General features: G+C 34.6%; 1 protein-coding gene across 1 annotated transcript in view; it reads right to left on the bottom strand.

The window, feature by feature from the left end:
• The window catches only part of LRPPRC (leucine rich pentatricopeptide repeat containing), an 83,598-nt gene that overhangs the window by 49,381 nt on the left and 16,416 nt on the right, over positions 1-17,801 (bottom strand). The window contains exons 13-22 of the mRNA XM_009278402.2: positions 14,950-15,019; positions 11,767-11,794; positions 9,405-9,462; positions 8,182-8,288; positions 7,892-7,969; positions 7,494-7,544; positions 6,667-6,780; positions 5,329-5,459; positions 3,809-3,894; positions 1,974-2,178 (exon numbers count right to left, since the gene is read on the bottom strand). Coding sequence (XP_009276677.1) covers positions 1,974-2,178; positions 3,809-3,894; positions 5,329-5,459; positions 6,667-6,780; positions 7,494-7,544; positions 7,892-7,969; positions 8,182-8,288; positions 9,405-9,462; positions 11,767-11,794; positions 14,950-15,019 — 928 coding nt within the window. The remainder of the gene's footprint in view (positions 1-1,973; positions 2,179-3,808; positions 3,895-5,328; positions 5,460-6,666; positions 6,781-7,493; positions 7,545-7,891; positions 7,970-8,181; positions 8,289-9,404; positions 9,463-11,766; positions 11,795-14,949; positions 15,020-17,801) is intronic.

Genomic DNA, 17,801 nt, shown 5'->3' with positions numbered 1-17,801 from the left:
AGGATGGCAAATAGTAAGCACTACTGCTGAAAGAAATGACTAACATTTCAGTCACTCATAACTTTCAAAAACTCTTTGCATCTCCAAGACAAAAAAAAAAAAACCACAACCAAACCCCAAAAACCAAACCAAACCACCAAACAACAACAAAAACCCCAGTGAAATTCAGTTATTCCTCCCAAGCAAATTATGTGGAAAAAGCTTCCCCCTTCTGTTCTGTCTAACATTGGAGAGGAAGCAAGTCTCTCCACCCACAAGGCAGCAAAAAAACCCATAGGAAATGAGCTTACTTTGTACTGTATTTATATATATCTGAAATGTATTAAAAATTATACAGGTGAGTACCAATGACTTGTAGCCGTACAGTTCCACAGTATGGAATTACTTTCTCCTTTAAAAATCTAGTCTCATCAAAAGTCCCTTTATTAAAAAAAAAAAAACCACAAAAAACAAACTTTCTAAAAAGTTTTACCAAACATTTATAATCCAAAAGAATATGGAATCAAACTAAAATAACACTCTTTACTGTCCCCCTTTGCATCCACACATGATCACATCTTTATTTACATCATCATATACTATTTCTCAAGTGAAAAGAACTCAAGTAGCACCATGTACAACTTGCATGTCAACGTGCATAAAGCAATTATGTAAAATGCAGCTGCTCTTACTGCACACTGCAAAGCATATCGGATATTTTTCCGACACATTAGTTACATATGATTGCGGTTAAATTACTTTCATAAACATCTGCCTTGTCTTGTGATGTAACCAAGGCAGTGTTGCTGACTGAAAAGATGTACGCTATATTCTTAATTGTTGACCACTACACTAAAATACTACTTTTAGAAGAGAATGTACATGTATCTACCAAGAGTTACATCTTTTTGACAAGAATTCTGAATACAGAAAATGTTATACACACCTCGCATACCCAGAATACTTACAAGAACTAAAAAAACCTACACGTTAACAGAAATGTTAATACGCACCTTTGAGGCTGACTTACACGATACTATGAAAAATTCACTAATTTCATAGGTATTATATTTAAGCCAAGAACATTCATATACATGAACCAAACAGCAAGAAATTGATCAATCACTCTAGCTGCAAGAGATTAAAATCCAGCAACTACATAAATGACATAAGAGAAAAATAAAAGGATAGTGCATATGGTAAAGGAAGTGAGAAGGGACTCTTGGCTCAATTTTAGCAAGAAATTGTTATATAGTTCATATGTACATTAACTCAAATACCCTACACCTCATAATGAAAATTTATGCAAAGGAGCATGACACATGGAATTACAGATACTTCCTGCCAGAATGAATATATGAACTTCCTTTTCTCTATTATTTTTTATATAAAAGGGGGGGGGGGGGGGGGGGGGGGGGGGGATCATAATAGACAAACCAGACAGTACTTTCCTTGAATTTTAATTTACAGCAACATAGCAGTCTGTTGGCAATAACATCAAATTATTTGAATTATGTGAATTAAAAATATTTCAGTGTTCAACAACCGCCCTTCAACTCACCTGAGATGTATTGGATGGCACAGCAAAATAATGCTGGTTTGATGGGAAAACACATACTAAACCACAAGAGCTGAGAATATACCTATCGTGCTCTGAATAGCTACCTTGTCAAACTGACTTTAGAACCAACTAATTCAAAGGATATTCCAATATACAACCACTTCATCTCTCATGTGTCCATAAAACACAGCTGTTGTTCCCAGAGACCATGATGTGATGCGTAACTGATGAAAACACTTATCTAACTTAAGAAAACATATCCTTTCATTATTATTCCTAGATCACTTAAGTATTATATGTGCATGCATGTGTGCATGTTTATGTGCATGAGCACTTTCAAATGTGAATGTGCAGCTGTGTATAGCATACACAGGTCATATAACACAAATATCATATCATAACTTGTTTCATCCGAAGCCCAAACATAGCTTACTTTTCAAGGTGAACCGTAATCAGAGGGGAATGAAGGACAGCAGTTTCTGCCAACCCCAGGTTCACAATGGTCTCATGTAATCGATTCACTGTTTCAACTTCACCTCGCATGGCAGCGGCATTAAGAATGCGGAAGAAAGATGCAACTGTTTTGCCTGAGATAGGAACATCCTTCTCTCTCATCTCCGTTAGAATGTTAATAGCATCTACAATGAAACAACACAAAAGACCCTTAGGTAATTTCATGTAGGGAAAACAAACTGCTATTAAAACAGCATTTCAAACCCAGCAGGAATGTAAATTCTGGTGTATAATGCCGATTTCAAGTTAATTACTACTTGCATTTCTAAACGAGACTACAATTATAAATCCACAATAGCATGGTTTTATCATTTTGCTGCAACTTTGACTACAAATTATAGATAGGAACTGTGTGCCCACTCTGCACCACATAACCCTGTATAGTCTGCCCTATAGCTGCAAGATTCTACTAAATGGATGCTTTTATCGTTCAATGCTAACATCTGCTAAATCACTCCATTGTTTCTTCAGCAGATGGCTTGTCACGAGGCCAGATAATAAAGATATGTTTACACTGTATATACAGCCAGACTAATGGTCTGATACCGATAGGGCCTGTTTGCTGTGTCGATACTAATTAGCCAAGGAGAGCCAATGAAAGCTTTCTAACAGACTGCATGTTAAAACATTAGGTTCATTAAGCTTCATTAGTACGGCAGAAACAAACATTTTGGTATATGGAATAAGTGCATTTTTATAATGTTCTTAATTATTGCATAGACAGAATGTTTTGACCACTTTACATTTGGCTACATTTATGAATTGTTTTATTTTCTGAGGGACATTTATGCTGTTAAAAGCAAGCTAATCTTTTCAAACTGCTTTAATGTAGAGGTGGTCATGATCTGATTTATTATGATTTGGAAAACATCAGCTTTGTTTATTATTTTTCTAACAGTAAGCTTAATAAGAGGCCAAGACAAATTTCAAAGAAAGATCTTACGAGAAAAAAATTACATTAGCTTTTTTATTTTACTGTATAGCATTTTATATAAAACCGTAACATTTTGTGTCTAGGCTTGGACCACGCTTTTACGGTGTTAAGTCTTCTACAAAATCATAGAACCTGATATTCAGAATCATCTTTTAAAGTTGATGACAGTCTAGAGTTCTTTTAAAGATCAACCAAATCATGTAAATTACAGAATTATATTAGACTAAATTACAGAAATTAAAGAGCTAACAGCCTAATGCAAACATCTAGAAATACAAAATAGGCAGTTTGCAGAACACTCATTAAAAGCCAAAATTTCCAGGCAGTTTGACAGATTGACTCTAAAATTCAATAACAAACACATAAAAGAATACTAACAGAAAAATATATACTTCATAAAAAGTTAAATGATTTTTTGCAGTACTTAGCTCTTACGAGAAGGTTATGTTTATAGGTTTTATGTTCAGCCTTCAGACCTTCTTAAGCAAAAACAAAGCCATTAGTCTAGGCACATACGCAATTTGTGCCATAAGTCATGATCTTCAAACTCAATCCAAACAGCAATGCTAATAAAAACTAGCTGCAGAAATGCAAAAAGCACTGAGCTGTGCAAATGTAAATGACAAGCTTGCCAATCCATTAAAACTAATGGCCTGCACTGTCCAAGCATCTCTGGTTGAATTCACATGCAAATTTGTATGCAAAATGTTCAAGCACTTTTCAGGACATGATATACCATTAATATCAACTCACATTTTTATTCTTGAGGCAAGATACCTTTATTATATAGCAGAAACACACAAAGAAAGCAAATGGATTACCTTCTAGTCTACCATGCTTTCCTAAGACTTCTACCAGTGCTACGTACTTTCCAGTGTCAAGAGCAACAGGTGAATTCTTCGGGAAGCTAGAAATTAAAACGTTAAGAATTGTATCAACAGAAGTTCACATTTTATGGATTCAGCTTAAAGATTTATTTTTAAAACTACATAACAAAACAACAGCATTGAGAGCTAAAAGTTATAGTAAGTATTAAAGGAAAAATCTGATAGACTTTAAAAGATGCACCATTAAAATGTGATTTAAAAATATTTTCCACGTACCTTCCCACCCCCAAAACCCAAAAGTTGCAATTTAAAGAGCCAAATGGCTTAATTAATTATTTGGTAGTTATTGCATAAAATAGGGTATTTCCCAGAAGCCTGGGAAGAAAACTCAGCCTGTGTGGCTGGGGCAGGGCTATATTCTTTTCGATAAAGAACATGAAACTATTCACCTATAGTAACAAGTTAAGAGCTACTATTCTGAAGTTTCCGCTATGTATTTGTTTTCTTTTTTCTGCAAGTTTTAAAATTAATTCCTTCTCTGTTATTTCTTTTTGTAACAATTAAAAAAGTCACTTCTTAGCAATATTATGCTCGACTTCAGGCAGATCAGTAAAAACATGCTACTGCAGTGAAGCTCCACTGGAAGACTCAATTTTACTTTGTGCAAGCTCGCTAGGGGGATTGTGCAAGAGTGGTGCCAAAACCAATACACTACCATTGTTTGCAGAGTGGCAAATTTCTTGATATTCTAGCTCAATCATTTCGCATAATTTCAAACACTAGCAAGGTATAATGAGCACCTGCCTGCTAATCTACTGTAAAACCAAAGCAAATACTTTGTGAGTGCATATATGAGAGAACCTGAAAGTAACACATAACTTGTTCTATATTCACTGTAGCATCAGACTGAAAGGAGGCTTTCAAGGGAAAAAGGGAAGGGGCAAATAGGAAAGTGATCTGTAAGAATTTGCTCTGGGATAAGTCATGCATAGCATGTTTTTAGCTGGGAGCTAATTTTCACAGCCAAAATACAAAACTCTGTAAATAAAAATTTCAAGTAGAATGTTTGTTGACAGTCTTAAAATGATGTCACTCAGAAACATTGCTATTCTAAAGACAATATAGGTGCAGCATATTCTAAATACATTCTACATGCTATTCTAACACGCAATACAGGTACTTTTTTCCCCCTTAAATTAAGCCAAACTTCAATTTAGACACTATGTATGTTTAAAATAAAAACAAAACAGATCCTAACATAGCAAATTGCCTTTAAAAAAAAAAAAAAAAAGATAATTACTGACCATACAAAGAAGCTGCTTCTGATGTTCAATTATACAAAGCAGATTTTTTGTTTCAAAAAACCACACCCTTGACTGTTTTAAATGCACATACATTCATGGGGAAAACTAATTAAAAATGGATGAGGGGGTTAATACTCAACCTACTTAATTCAACAAGGTCTGTGTATCAGCATAAATCTCTGTGACATGTTTCAGTGCCGGTGTACTTACACTTTTTCTTTCAGGTTCATTGCCTCTTCTACATTATCGTGTCGACAGCACAAATTTATTAAGGCTGCATAGCCACCGACAACCATGTCCGGTTCGTATTTGGCTTTCACTTCAAGGGCTTTTTGCATATTCTAAAAAAGGAACAAAGCAAAGATGTGAACTAGAGGAAAAGTCAATATGACATTATGATTCTTGTATGTTCAGTGTGCAGTTACATGACTGCTTTAGTGCTTTTAGTAATATAAGATCACATTTGAAAACACAGTGCTGTAATGCTTTAGCAAATTTTAAGAGTGAAAGTTACTTTGTGGAAATTATTATTTTTCTAAAAGACCTTTTAGATTAACTTGAGAGTAGATTTCTACATAAATTTTCTTGCTTTACGTTTCTATTTCTAGCACATTTTAATGTAAGACTTTTTTTTTTAATCCAGACAGACACCATAAACATGATTATCCCAAATTCTAAAATAGTTCTTATTTATTTGGAATTTGTAACAATTTTCACCTGGTACACTGCCAAACACATAACAAAACTACTTTCTAAAGAATAAAAGAACTTAACGATCCCATAGAAAGCTTTTTTTTTATACATTCCTATTCATACATTTGACCACTTTGAACTTAAAATGATGTTTGCTTCTAGTCTTATTTCATATGCAAAATCGTAGAGACAGACAGCTGAGAATCACTCTTTCTAAACTGTATTCTTAGCAACAGAGAATATTGTGCTATCATCTGCACGACTGTTACTGTTCCTATATATACAGCTTTATAGGCAGGATCATACTGAACAAGAAACTGAATAAAAGTGTGGTGATACCCCACAAATTACAGACACACACTAAATGAATGTAAACTACAGCTGGACGCCTGCCGAATGAAGGCAAGAGACCCTTTATCTCAGAAGAGCTTTCCTCCTGCAGGAAAATGGAATTTCAATCCCTGCATTAACAACCTAGTAATATTTGAATTGCAAATGACTAGCGCATGTATCAGTTGCTTGACAATCTAGATATAAGAGACCGGAGCCATGGCTTGAAAGGACATTTGGCATGTATGATAAACCTATCACAGCTGTTACTATCATTCACTTTGCAGATTATTGTAAACAAACTTCAGCAACCCCAAAACATGCCATTCAAGGTGTTGCTGAAATTAGTTAACCTTTTGATTTAATTGCTTTTTGCACTTATGTTTGATTTATAAGCATCAAACCATGAAACCTCAAGCACTGCACTTGTCTTTGCTTAACTATGTCTTTCCACAATACAGTCATTTATGTCCCTTTAAAAATATAGCTATGTGTTTCCAATTATCTCTGCATTGCTTAAGATACCTCTTCTTCACAAAGAGCATGTATGAGTTGTTTCAAGACATCTGTAATAGGCTGGTTTTCAGCTTTTCGCTTTTCTAGTTTCTTCTCCAAAGCAGACACGTCAGATTTAGCACTCTAAATGGAGGTAACAGAAAGAATGTCAATTGCAAAAACACCCTTCCCCGAGCAACTTGTCGGATCACTTTAATAAAAAGACAGACAAAATAATCCTCTTCTTTCATACTACAAGAAATTTTTTAATCATTTAAGGTGCTTTTATCTGTTTAAATACTACATACTAATTGAAGATTTAAGTCAGAATACAGTAAAAAAAGCATTAAGTAGCATATCTACAAAGGTCAACATTACTATTTCTCTTGTACTCAGTTCTTTGTGTTCAGGGAAGTAGGGAATAGAAGCCTGTTTCTTCTTCCATCTCCACTCTGCTCAGATCAGAGATGTAAAGACTTGACACTCCACCATTAGAAGCAGTATGGATTTATATGGTTCCTGCCACTCAAGTGGATCACTGTAATTTATAAGCATGAATTAAGCCTCACACCACCACTGTTGACTAACTAGAACTTTCAAAAAAAAAATTTACCGGACAGGGAAACTGAGGCATGAAACCTCAGCCAACTCCAAGGTCAAGTATCAGGTCTAAGTGAAAATCTGGATAGCCTTTACTCCTACTCTGGAAAGTAACCTCTGAACTTCAAATGGTAGATTTAAATAACATTAATATACTTCCATGATCTGAAAGCTAGTGATTACACTTCATCTAAAACTCATATCCAAACATTATTATTACAGTAAGAACAAGCATAGCTATCCGTGAATTTACTTACTTCTGGAATGTTGTCTGTAGACAGGGATTTAAGAGACAGTAACCTTGCATCCTAAAATACAGTAAGACAAAGATATCACTAATCCCCCCAAAAAGTTTAATCTCTAAGTACGCATATCATGCTAAAACTGTTCAAGTTAACTATATAATTGCAACGTTAAAAAAAGATGTATTCTGCAGCTTTATTACATTGACTTGAAAAAGCACTTACTAAATGTATCCCTCAAACACTTTCACGTATGAAATGAAAACAGCTTCAACAGTGACAAATCATGGAAAGGTTAAAAGGCTTACATATAATCACTGCATAAAGATATTTATTTTGCAAAGGAGAATATATTCACAGAGTACAGACACTCCATTTTTTAGCTTCAAAGTAATTGCTAGAGAACCACAGACCTTAATTAATTCAGGAACTTGAGAGGAGTCCAGCAGTCTGCAAATGCCGCTGTAGTGGGTTGTAGGGATAACTATGTTCTGTACCAAGAGGTGGGGAAAAAATTATATGAGTTTTGAAACACAACCAAACTGAAATTTGTCTAACAGAAATTATCTCAGACGTAATTCAAGTCTCCAGCTCTTGCATGTCATTGAGAAGTGGTCTGGTTGTACTTAAAAGCAGCAATTTCAAATCTAATAGATACATGTCAGGCAGGACAGGCATTATGTAGCAAAAAATGAAATGGTACCATCTTCTTCAGCTGATGGAAGTATTGTCTCAAACGCTCCTCCTTGGCCTGTACCTCTGAGTCACTCATGCTGTCAATCAAGTGATAAAGAAAATAGCCAACAGCTTCTGTGGAAAAAAACAAGAGAAAGCATTCCACTAAAATTACTGAGACTGTCATGTTATCAAGATTAATTTATAAGAAATCATTTTGGTGTGAGATGTCACCCTGATGAGAGGCTCTGAAATGGCAACAATGATCACTGAGGCATAGAGATTATGTGGTTTGGGAGCACATATCTAACTGGTGAGTGAAAGGAATATTAATTATTTTCAGACCTAGTGACAGCTTTTCAGTACAGAATCTTACTTCAATCTATTTTTTCCACTACTGTGTGACAGAAGTGGTACTGCCCAAGGCCTTCCCCCCCTTTCCTGCCCGCTACCCCAAATAGTTGCCACAAATATTTTGTCATTGCTCAAAAGAAAAAACAGATTTCTAACACTTTGCATATTTATTCTGTACATTTTACCCATTATATTCCATCACCAAGCTACATTAAGTATTGTAATATTAATAGAAAAACATAAAAAATATTTTAACCATTAGATCAACTAATACTGAAGAAGTTGCTTATTAGCCAATGAAAATCAGGATTAACAGATTTTAGCAAACAGTGCTAAGTTTCTTATGTATGCAAATGTAAAAATATGTGGGGTCCTGTAGTTGAGAATAGGAAGAGCATCAATTATTGTTTTCTCAAAGGTTAGCTTTCCTCATACCCCTTGTCCCTCCAGGCACAACAGGAGGAAAAAAACCCATGTTTTTTAAAAACCAGATTATACAAAAAAAGTATACTTATTTCAAAATATAGCATTTGAGATGTTAAGATATTGCTTCACAAAATCAGAAGAGCTACTAAAGGTAAAACTAGGTTGAAAACTTTTTTTTTTTTTAAAGTATTTAAGCACTGATACGGTGTTCATTCTAAATTTCTGTTTTGGTCGATAAATTTACAAAAATAAATCGTTATAAGCAAGTTTGGTTTATAATTCTAAAAAAAGATCTCATGGATCTCACAATATATGCTCTGATTATTTGAATCAGGATTTTACCCAACATGTTTTCAAATTTCACTTTCAAAAAGAAGCAATCAGTGTTTACTGTTGTAATCCTTCAAACCCATCATTACACAGAAGAACGGATTTGTGGATAAGTTACAATCACAGAAATTGAAACTCTACCAGTTGGTCCTGGAGGCGTCAGGCAATAACGTTCATCCTTGTACAACAGTTCTGTTATCTGGTAAGACAGAATAATCGTACATTGCAGCCAAAAGAAGCAAGCAAGGACAAAAAGTATCTGAAATTGAATTCTCAAAATAATAAAGCATTTCTCTGTTAAAGTATTATTCTTTACCACATCACAGTAATTCCCTAAGAAATACAAGGAAGTTTTTTTCGTAAATAATAGGTTTTTCTTAAAAAAATATTGCAAACAGAAATGCTTTCTGAGTTATGGCAGTAAGACAGACACTCTAGTATTCTGTTTATGTATCATTCTACAGAAAGTTAGCTATCATAAGACATTGCTTAAAGAAAATATTAACCAGTGTCGCTCCTGGAGATGCTACAATTATGTTCCAATTTACTGAAAGGCTGAAATTGGCCCATAAAGCTTTTTTTTTTATTTTGAAAAAAGCAAATACATAAAGAAAATAAAGAAACACAATTTATCATGTCCTGCTAGATTTAAGATAACTAGTACAGCTGTTGTAAATAAGTGCAATTTTGAATGACAAAATATGCATCCACAAAAATTAATTGCATTTGACTAAATTTAGCACACGTTCCATCAGTCATACAAACTGAAGGAACAGGTAGATTTTACTTCATCAGAGGAAAAGAAGCATTTACCCAAAAGCCCCCACATCCTACCTACAAATACTTTGACCTAAATTACATCACCTTAAAAATCCATTTGACTGTTCTTAAGGAAATTACATCATCTTTAGTTAAAAACTGAGATTTTAAGTATTTCAAGAATTTTGCTTTATCTGCCATGATTCTAGAATACAATCTGAAAGAAGTTAGAGGGAAATGCATTCCCATTGTCAAAGTGCTGTGTTTTAAGTAATGACAAAAGAAAAGGAACCCTCACGTTCAATTGTTAATGAAAATGGATAAACAAAGCCAGAAAATACCAAATGTGCAACAGAATACTGTATCTATCACTTCTCATTCTACCAACACCACGGAGACTGTGCACAGTTAAACTACAGCTTTCTTCTGCCCTTTTGCCCTCATCCTCCTATGACAAATCAACACACAGAACCACCTACAACTACAATAAAATCCAAGAAAGTCATGATAACACAGTTCTGAATCAAATCTTAGAGAATACCAAAAAGGATGGATTACAGGGAAAAAAAAAAAAGGTGTGATACTATTTCTAATGCTAAGTATCTGTTTATTTCCCAAGTTAGCATTTCTTATTTTAGAAGGTTAACACATACATTTACTCATAAATTTAGCACAGACAACAAAAATGTATCTTTCTTCCATTGTGGAGAACAGCAGAAGTAACTCTAGATACTACTCCATGTGCAGACCACCATTATTTCAGTCCTCTGACTATCCTTCAAAATTATTTTCATAATGGGAGTAATAAGAGATCCCCTTTTTTTCTCTCCCTGCCCTCCCTTTTTATTTTTTAAATGCAAAAAAAAGGAAGGACAGAGGCAGAGGACAAAAACATCCTCTCACCATAATCTTCACACAACAGAAAATGGTAGCAAAATACCTGCACCTCACAAGCTGTACCTGATTTACATAAATCATTAATCAGTGACTTTCCAAATTAGAATTTCCATTTCATTCCAAGATTTCTCTGCAAAATCTAAAATATACTGCAAGCCATGTACTAGTTTATTAGTCAGCAGGTACAGTATGAAAGAAAAAAAAAAAAAAAGACAAAAAGCACAGTGCATCCCTTCCCAAATTCTGTAACCACATCCTAGGCAGTATCTGCCAACATCTCCTCTATTCTAGTGCTCTGCAAAATTTATTGACCAAGTTATATTGCAGTGTCTTTCTAATGTAGCCCATACCAGGGAAGGCAAGATGATCAGTCATTTCCCCTTGACTTCATCCAGGTGATTTCTTTTATCTGGCTTTGCCTTCAAAGTTATATGACAGAAACTTTAAAATTCTAATTGTGCCTTATTATTTTATTAGTACTAGTGTTGGGATAGGAAGAAAGTTTAGGGAAGGCAGGAAAGGGAATTAAACAATGTCAGATTGCACAACCATGGCAGACGTTGTTCCAGAAGCTTCAACTATATGCTACCTTCAGCTATAATAACATTGATCTACAAACTGGAGTAGCCATAAGCTACACTACATTTGATTTTTCACAATTACACTTAACTGTCCAATTTGAAAACTCAATTCACACAGTTGTACAATCTGCCACTGACAAAAGTCTTGCTCAAATTAATCAGGTCTACAATTATCGGGCTCAGAATTCAGATTTACAGTAATGCATCATAAACATGCAGTGCCTAAAGAACTTGATTTTATTCACAGCATTATTATCTCTACTTACCTTGCTCCAAAGATGTACATCATTTGAGCTGAAGAGGGCAGCAAAGGATAACAAATTAAAAGCAACAAAATGATTTTACTCTTGTATCTTTTTTAAAAAAATACACAGATCATTAACACTGAGGCTCTTATTAAATTATTTAAATAAAATTAAAACACAATAATTGCCACATATTGTTTAAACCAACTTTGTACAGAATAAGTATTGTAGTTTTTACTATACTGCATATGGTCATAGTTTCTGCTAAATAACTTAAAATAATGCAGCAATCCAAACAGATAACTAAGACTACAAGGAATATATTTTAGTTTTATTTTTAGTTCCATCTTTTAACATGTCTTAATTCTACTTTTTTATGTTACACTTCATTCTATTTAGCATTTCAAGAAAATAAGCTTCACTCAAACAAATCACACTACATAGCAAAAACACTCAATATGCGGAATTTTCTAGAGCAAAAATCTAGACTCCTGTGCATTAAAATTAGATTTTTAGTACAAACAGGTAACTACAGGCAGCTATAAATGCATTTATACCATGCAAAAAAGACAGTAATCAAATCTCTTACTTAAGGTATAATGTCTATTAATGTGACATAAATAGATAATATTTAAAAAACAGAAAACAAAACAAAACATAGAACTCTAATTTCTCCCTTCATAGAACAGGACAGAACTTGATGGAGAGCACTCCTCTCTACATCATCAGGTTACAACCAAAGATCAAATGTTAACCAGTTCACTAAAGTATAAAAAACCCGACGTATTAAAATGTTAACCAGTTCACTGAAGTATAAAAAACCCGACATATTCCTATAATTTGTAGAATATCAAAATTCTCACTAGAAGCTATAACTTTTCAACAACTATAAAGCAGCATTAACCTAGACAAGGCTAAGAGAACAAAAAAGTATGACCTTATTTTATCTTCCTATAATTCTCATATGGGGAAAATAAGACGTCAGTCTGAACAGCTGCATATAAACTTGCTAGCATTCATAGAAGTTTAGGATTTTATTTAGGAGGTTCAAGCCTATGAAACATTTATTCTTTTTGTGCAACTGCCACTTGTATTTGAAAACGAGTCAATGCAGGTCCACGCCGGGGCAGGGCTGGGGGGAGAAATGCTATCTGTGAGGTTAGTTAAGCTTTCCTGGGTGAACTCGTTCCACCACTGACAGCATGACAATGAACTGCAGATATCAAATGCATCAATTTCCTAAAGTACTTGACTCTGAAATAGTAATGGTACATCAGGCAGATAGAATGGGAATACTTCGAAGCAGTTACTAGAGAAGAGTAGCTTCAACAGAAATCGATAAACTAGTCTGCCACAGACATTGTTCACATGTCCCTGGTGTCCATACCCTGTACTTTTGTACGCCAGTCCTAAACTCCGCTCATTTGAACATTCAAGACTTGCATTTAGTCATAAAATTTTGCTGTGGACTTTACAAAAGGTACAAATATTCTTTTCTTCTATCCTATCATACCCTCAAGCTTCATTTTCAGCCTGTTCTAGCCATTAAGTTTAAAAATAGAAAAGGAAACATGAATTTGCAGGTTTTCAGAAACAATATAAAGGTGAAATTTGGGCACAGCCAGCCTTGTACATAGTATCTGAAGCCAGGTAGCAATAAAGGAAAAGGAGAGATTAATATTAAAGAAATAAAAAAACTTATGCCACACTTAAAAGTGGCAAGGAGAGCGGGGAAACAGTAAGCTGAGTAAAAAAAAAAAAAAAAAACCACCAAAAAAACCCACCAAAACCCCCCAACCTTAATTTCCCTCAGAATTCCAAGTTTTTAGCCCAAATGTCCGATAACTAGAGAAATCACAACAGTAGTAACTGTTCCACCACTGAGGAGAGTATGATTCTTCATCAGCCAGTTTTCACAATACAAGCTGATAACATTTTAAAGATACTTTAAATCACATTCTGAACACCTGCACAACTGTCCAATGGTAGGGGTATTTTATGCTAGCACTGGTTGTCTGTGGTAGACATTGGTATGGCTTCCTTTCTAGTGCAAGTCCTACTTCAATTGAATATTTATCTATACTTACAGAGAGAAAACGTTTCAAAAATCTGTTACCTTAATTAATACATCTGAAACAGATGATTCTGGGGCTGACTACTCAAAGGAATAGTAAAATACCCCTATTGGATCTAAAACATTATTTCACTTATCCCTTGGATGTCAAGGTCAGCTAGGGCCTAGGTAACAAACCCAATTTGAACACTGGTTTGCTTTCTCTCCTTTTGCCATGGTAGAGCAGGATCAGCTAGATAGAACTTGCAATTTACTAGGAAATTATTTTGGTCATATTCAGCCGATACGTTTTACTAATACCCAACCTAAACATAGTTATAGCTCATAGCCATTACAAAATTTTAGAAAATAACTTAGTCAACAAAATCAGCCTTCAGACTCTGGTCCTGAGTAATATTAAGTGACTGCTCTGGTTCCCAGTGGTGTAGGTATGCTGCAGAAAAACCCCATTCACAGTCCTAAATGTTTGACTGGGGCAAACAGTGAATGATAGAAATGCTTAATTCACATATACTTCCACAAGCTTAAGACAACCCTGCAAGTTAGCAAGGAACCCTCCTTGCAAAACGGGACCGTATGGCTGTGAATACAAAGTCATGGCAATGTAGCACAATACTAGGTGTTAAATGTGAGCATTCGGGAGTTGTATTAACCCAGAGGGCACAGAAAGCTATCAGATGTAGTAGAATATGCCTGGCTCCTACCGGTATTTCATCTTCAATAAGTACCCATTTACTTTAATCTTAATAGTGATCATATTTAGGGAAATCTTACATTAGCATAGCAGTTTATAAACAAAAGTGAATAAAGGTAAAACCCCGAATGTTTACTACCCTGAGAAGTTTATATACTGTCAAATACCACAGAACAAACAAGAACAGCGAAGTTCTTTTTAATCTACTATATATAATGCTTCAAAGGTACGCTCATATATAGCAGAGGCAAGGAAACCAGGGAGAGCAGAGAGGAACAAAGATATCCTTCAGATCTGCTAGAGCTGGAATCCTACTTTTAAATTTTCAAACATGGGGGGGGGGGGAGAAGACTGCACAGACTTGTGCTCAAGAAGGCAAAAAAAGAGGGAACTTTGCTACAGAGGAAAAAAAGAGGTATTCGTACAGCAACCTTACCTTTTAAAACCCAAAATGAGGCTGTTTCTAAACTGACGAATATCAATAGGAGGTGTGCTTGCTGAAGACACTGTAAATGAAAGAAATGTTTCTAAATAGTCATTGTAAAAAAAACCCCTGAACTGCAACACGTCAGTAGGTCGTGTAAATAGGGTGTCATTAGAAGAACTATTTCGTTAGTTTAGTAAATGCTGACAAACTTTTGTAAATCAAAATTTCAAATACCAGGGTATTTGAAACAGTCCTGGTTTTATCAGCTCCAAATCTGCTCCATTTCCAAAGGGATCAAATATTCTAAGAGAGAGATTTTTCCCTCTTCATTGCCTTTAATGTCAATAGTTAATACATCTGTCTTTTACACAAATTAGTAATAGGAGTAAGCATCTTATCTGTAAAAAAGTACAAGACTGACGAAAATACTATGTCCCAAAAAGCAAAACAAAACCCAAACAATCCTAATCAAGAAAACTTGAGATATTAGTGCTGGAACAAAAAAGATCCATCAGAGGCAAATGGTTTGCTAATTGTTTCAGACTGAATACCTGCCCTAAAATAGGCTTTACAATTTTGCCTTCTACTTTTTTTTTTAATTTAAAAAAAAAAAAAAAAAAACTTTCTTAGGTGTTTGCTTCTGCTGGTGTAAATTGCCTGACAAGAAAGAAAAAGTAGTTCCATCTGAAGTGCTAGCCACTGAATTAAGTTAAACATAAGGGTAAAAACAGAGAAAGATACACAGTTCTAAATGTTGATATTTACAGCATTGGTTCAACACAAAGGAAACTGTAAAATTACTTAAAATTAGATGTCCCTGAGAGTTCATTTACAGTTATGCCCTATGTCCTCATCTTTACATCATTTCTTGGCTAAATATTCCAAATCATACTACCTTCTTCCTTTAGAATTGCTGTTTCTCATTCCAGCACTGTAGTCCAGCAAAGAAAAAAAATACAGTAGTAGATGCATTTAAGTCCTGTATGAAGTTGTTATCATCTGACTTCACGATCACAATAGAATTAACCCCTGTAAAAACCTGAATGCACTGGGCCCTTTCAGCAAGGGCTGCAATATGGTATATGGTAGAAGAGAACTGAAATAAAAACACCAGCTCTATAGGAACCTGGGAAATAAAAGGCAGGAACAACATGCTAAAACCACTCCTTAGTCTAACTCCAGGCATTTAGAAAATTAAAAGTTTTAAATGTTGGAATGTTTATTTTTGTTTGAAAATCTCAGGTAAAGTTGGTTTCCAGAAACCCTCAATACAAATCCTCCTCCAGTGGTATATTAAACTTTTTGCTCATAAAAAATGAGCAGAAAAGCATCTTAGTATGCTCAGCTGCTGCTGACAATTGGCAACCTGGTTTCCTTAGCAACAAACAAGTCTGAGAAAATCAAGAGGCTGACAATGAAGTGGAATGGAACGGCATGATAAAGGGAAAAAGCGGCTCTCATGTACCCTGCCTTATGAGCCCAGATTCCTCAGCTGATGCTTCATAGTTTTCATCTTGTCAGTAGCAGAAATCTATATGTTAGAAGGTATGAGAAGCTGAATCAATACACCTAGAAAGCAACCAGCACTAATAATCAACCTTTGCCTCCCCTGACTACACTGATGAGACATTCTTGAACTATTTTCCATCCTGCATCTATTTTTCCCTCTTTGTAATACTGCAAAAGGAGCCAAGTAAAAAAAAAAAAAAAATCAGCTGTTTAATATCTGTGCCTTATCATTACATAGGTGCTAATTAGATTTACTAGCATTCATTTCAGCTTGGTAAACTATTTACAGGAGTACCTTCCTTTAAAGCTCAAGTTCAAAAGAAATTTTGTATGTCTCCATGAATTATTAACCCTAGTCTTTGTAAACAGAAATACCACTACAAGATTTAAATTCAACACACAGACAACAGCTAAGTAATACACTATGTGAGACTAATTTCATGACAGTAAGACAGAATGCAGCCTACTATATGTGCCTGTATCATACTTTTGATATCATATACATGTACCATATACCAGGCACACACATTTGTGCCTTATAACACATTAAAACCTGACTATTTCAGTTATCCAAAATGAGCGTGCAGGGGTGGGTCTACTTTTTCATGTAGGAGGAAAAAACCCCCACTATTTCACTATCCAGAAGAAACTTCATTGCTCCTAATAAATACTTATCCTTTCAAAAAAATTTCAAAGTTATTTTAGGTATTTCATTTTTCATGGTTAATTTTTTCTTTGTAATAAGAACACACAAAATAATGGCAGAATGTAAGGTGAATCTTAAAGATTCACTAATTGATAAACCTCCAATACAAATTAAATCAGAATCTTAAAGATTCACTAATTGATAAACCTCCAATACAAAAATTAAATCACTGATTAGTAACTACTCACTTAATTTTCTCATTTTCAGCACAACAGCTTCCCAGGGTCATGGTGTATAGACTACATATTTCTACATTTGTTAAATAATAGTTAATGACAACTGCAGCAAAAGACTGCTTAAGCTTTTCCATGAACCTTGGACACATAAAACTGTTTAAAAAAAAAAGATTTTTCTGTATCAGATTTAGTCCAAATTCAGATGTTTTATTGTTGTCTCAGTATATTAGGCAAATAAAAACTGTATTTGTTTTAAATTTTGAAAAGAAACATATTCCTACTTAACCAAGCAAATCATCCCATCCCATACATTCAGTAATGATGTATATTAACTTTTTGTGCTGTTTTTGGCTGAGATAGAGTTAATTTTCTTCACAGTAGCCACTATGGGGCTATGTTTTAGATTTGTGCTGAAAACAGTGTTGATAATACAGGGATGTTTTCATTATTGCTGAGCAGTGCTTACACAG

Source organism: Aptenodytes forsteri, unplaced genomic scaffold (assembly GCF_000699145.1).
Source record: "Aptenodytes forsteri isolate BGI_AS27 unplaced genomic scaffold, ASM69914v1 Scaffold130, whole genome shotgun sequence".
NCBI classification, from domain to species: domain Eukaryota; kingdom Metazoa; phylum Chordata; class Aves; order Sphenisciformes; family Spheniscidae; genus Aptenodytes; species Aptenodytes forsteri.
Note: the sequence above shows the minus strand (reverse complement) of the source record. Positions and strands in the feature narration are given on the sequence as shown.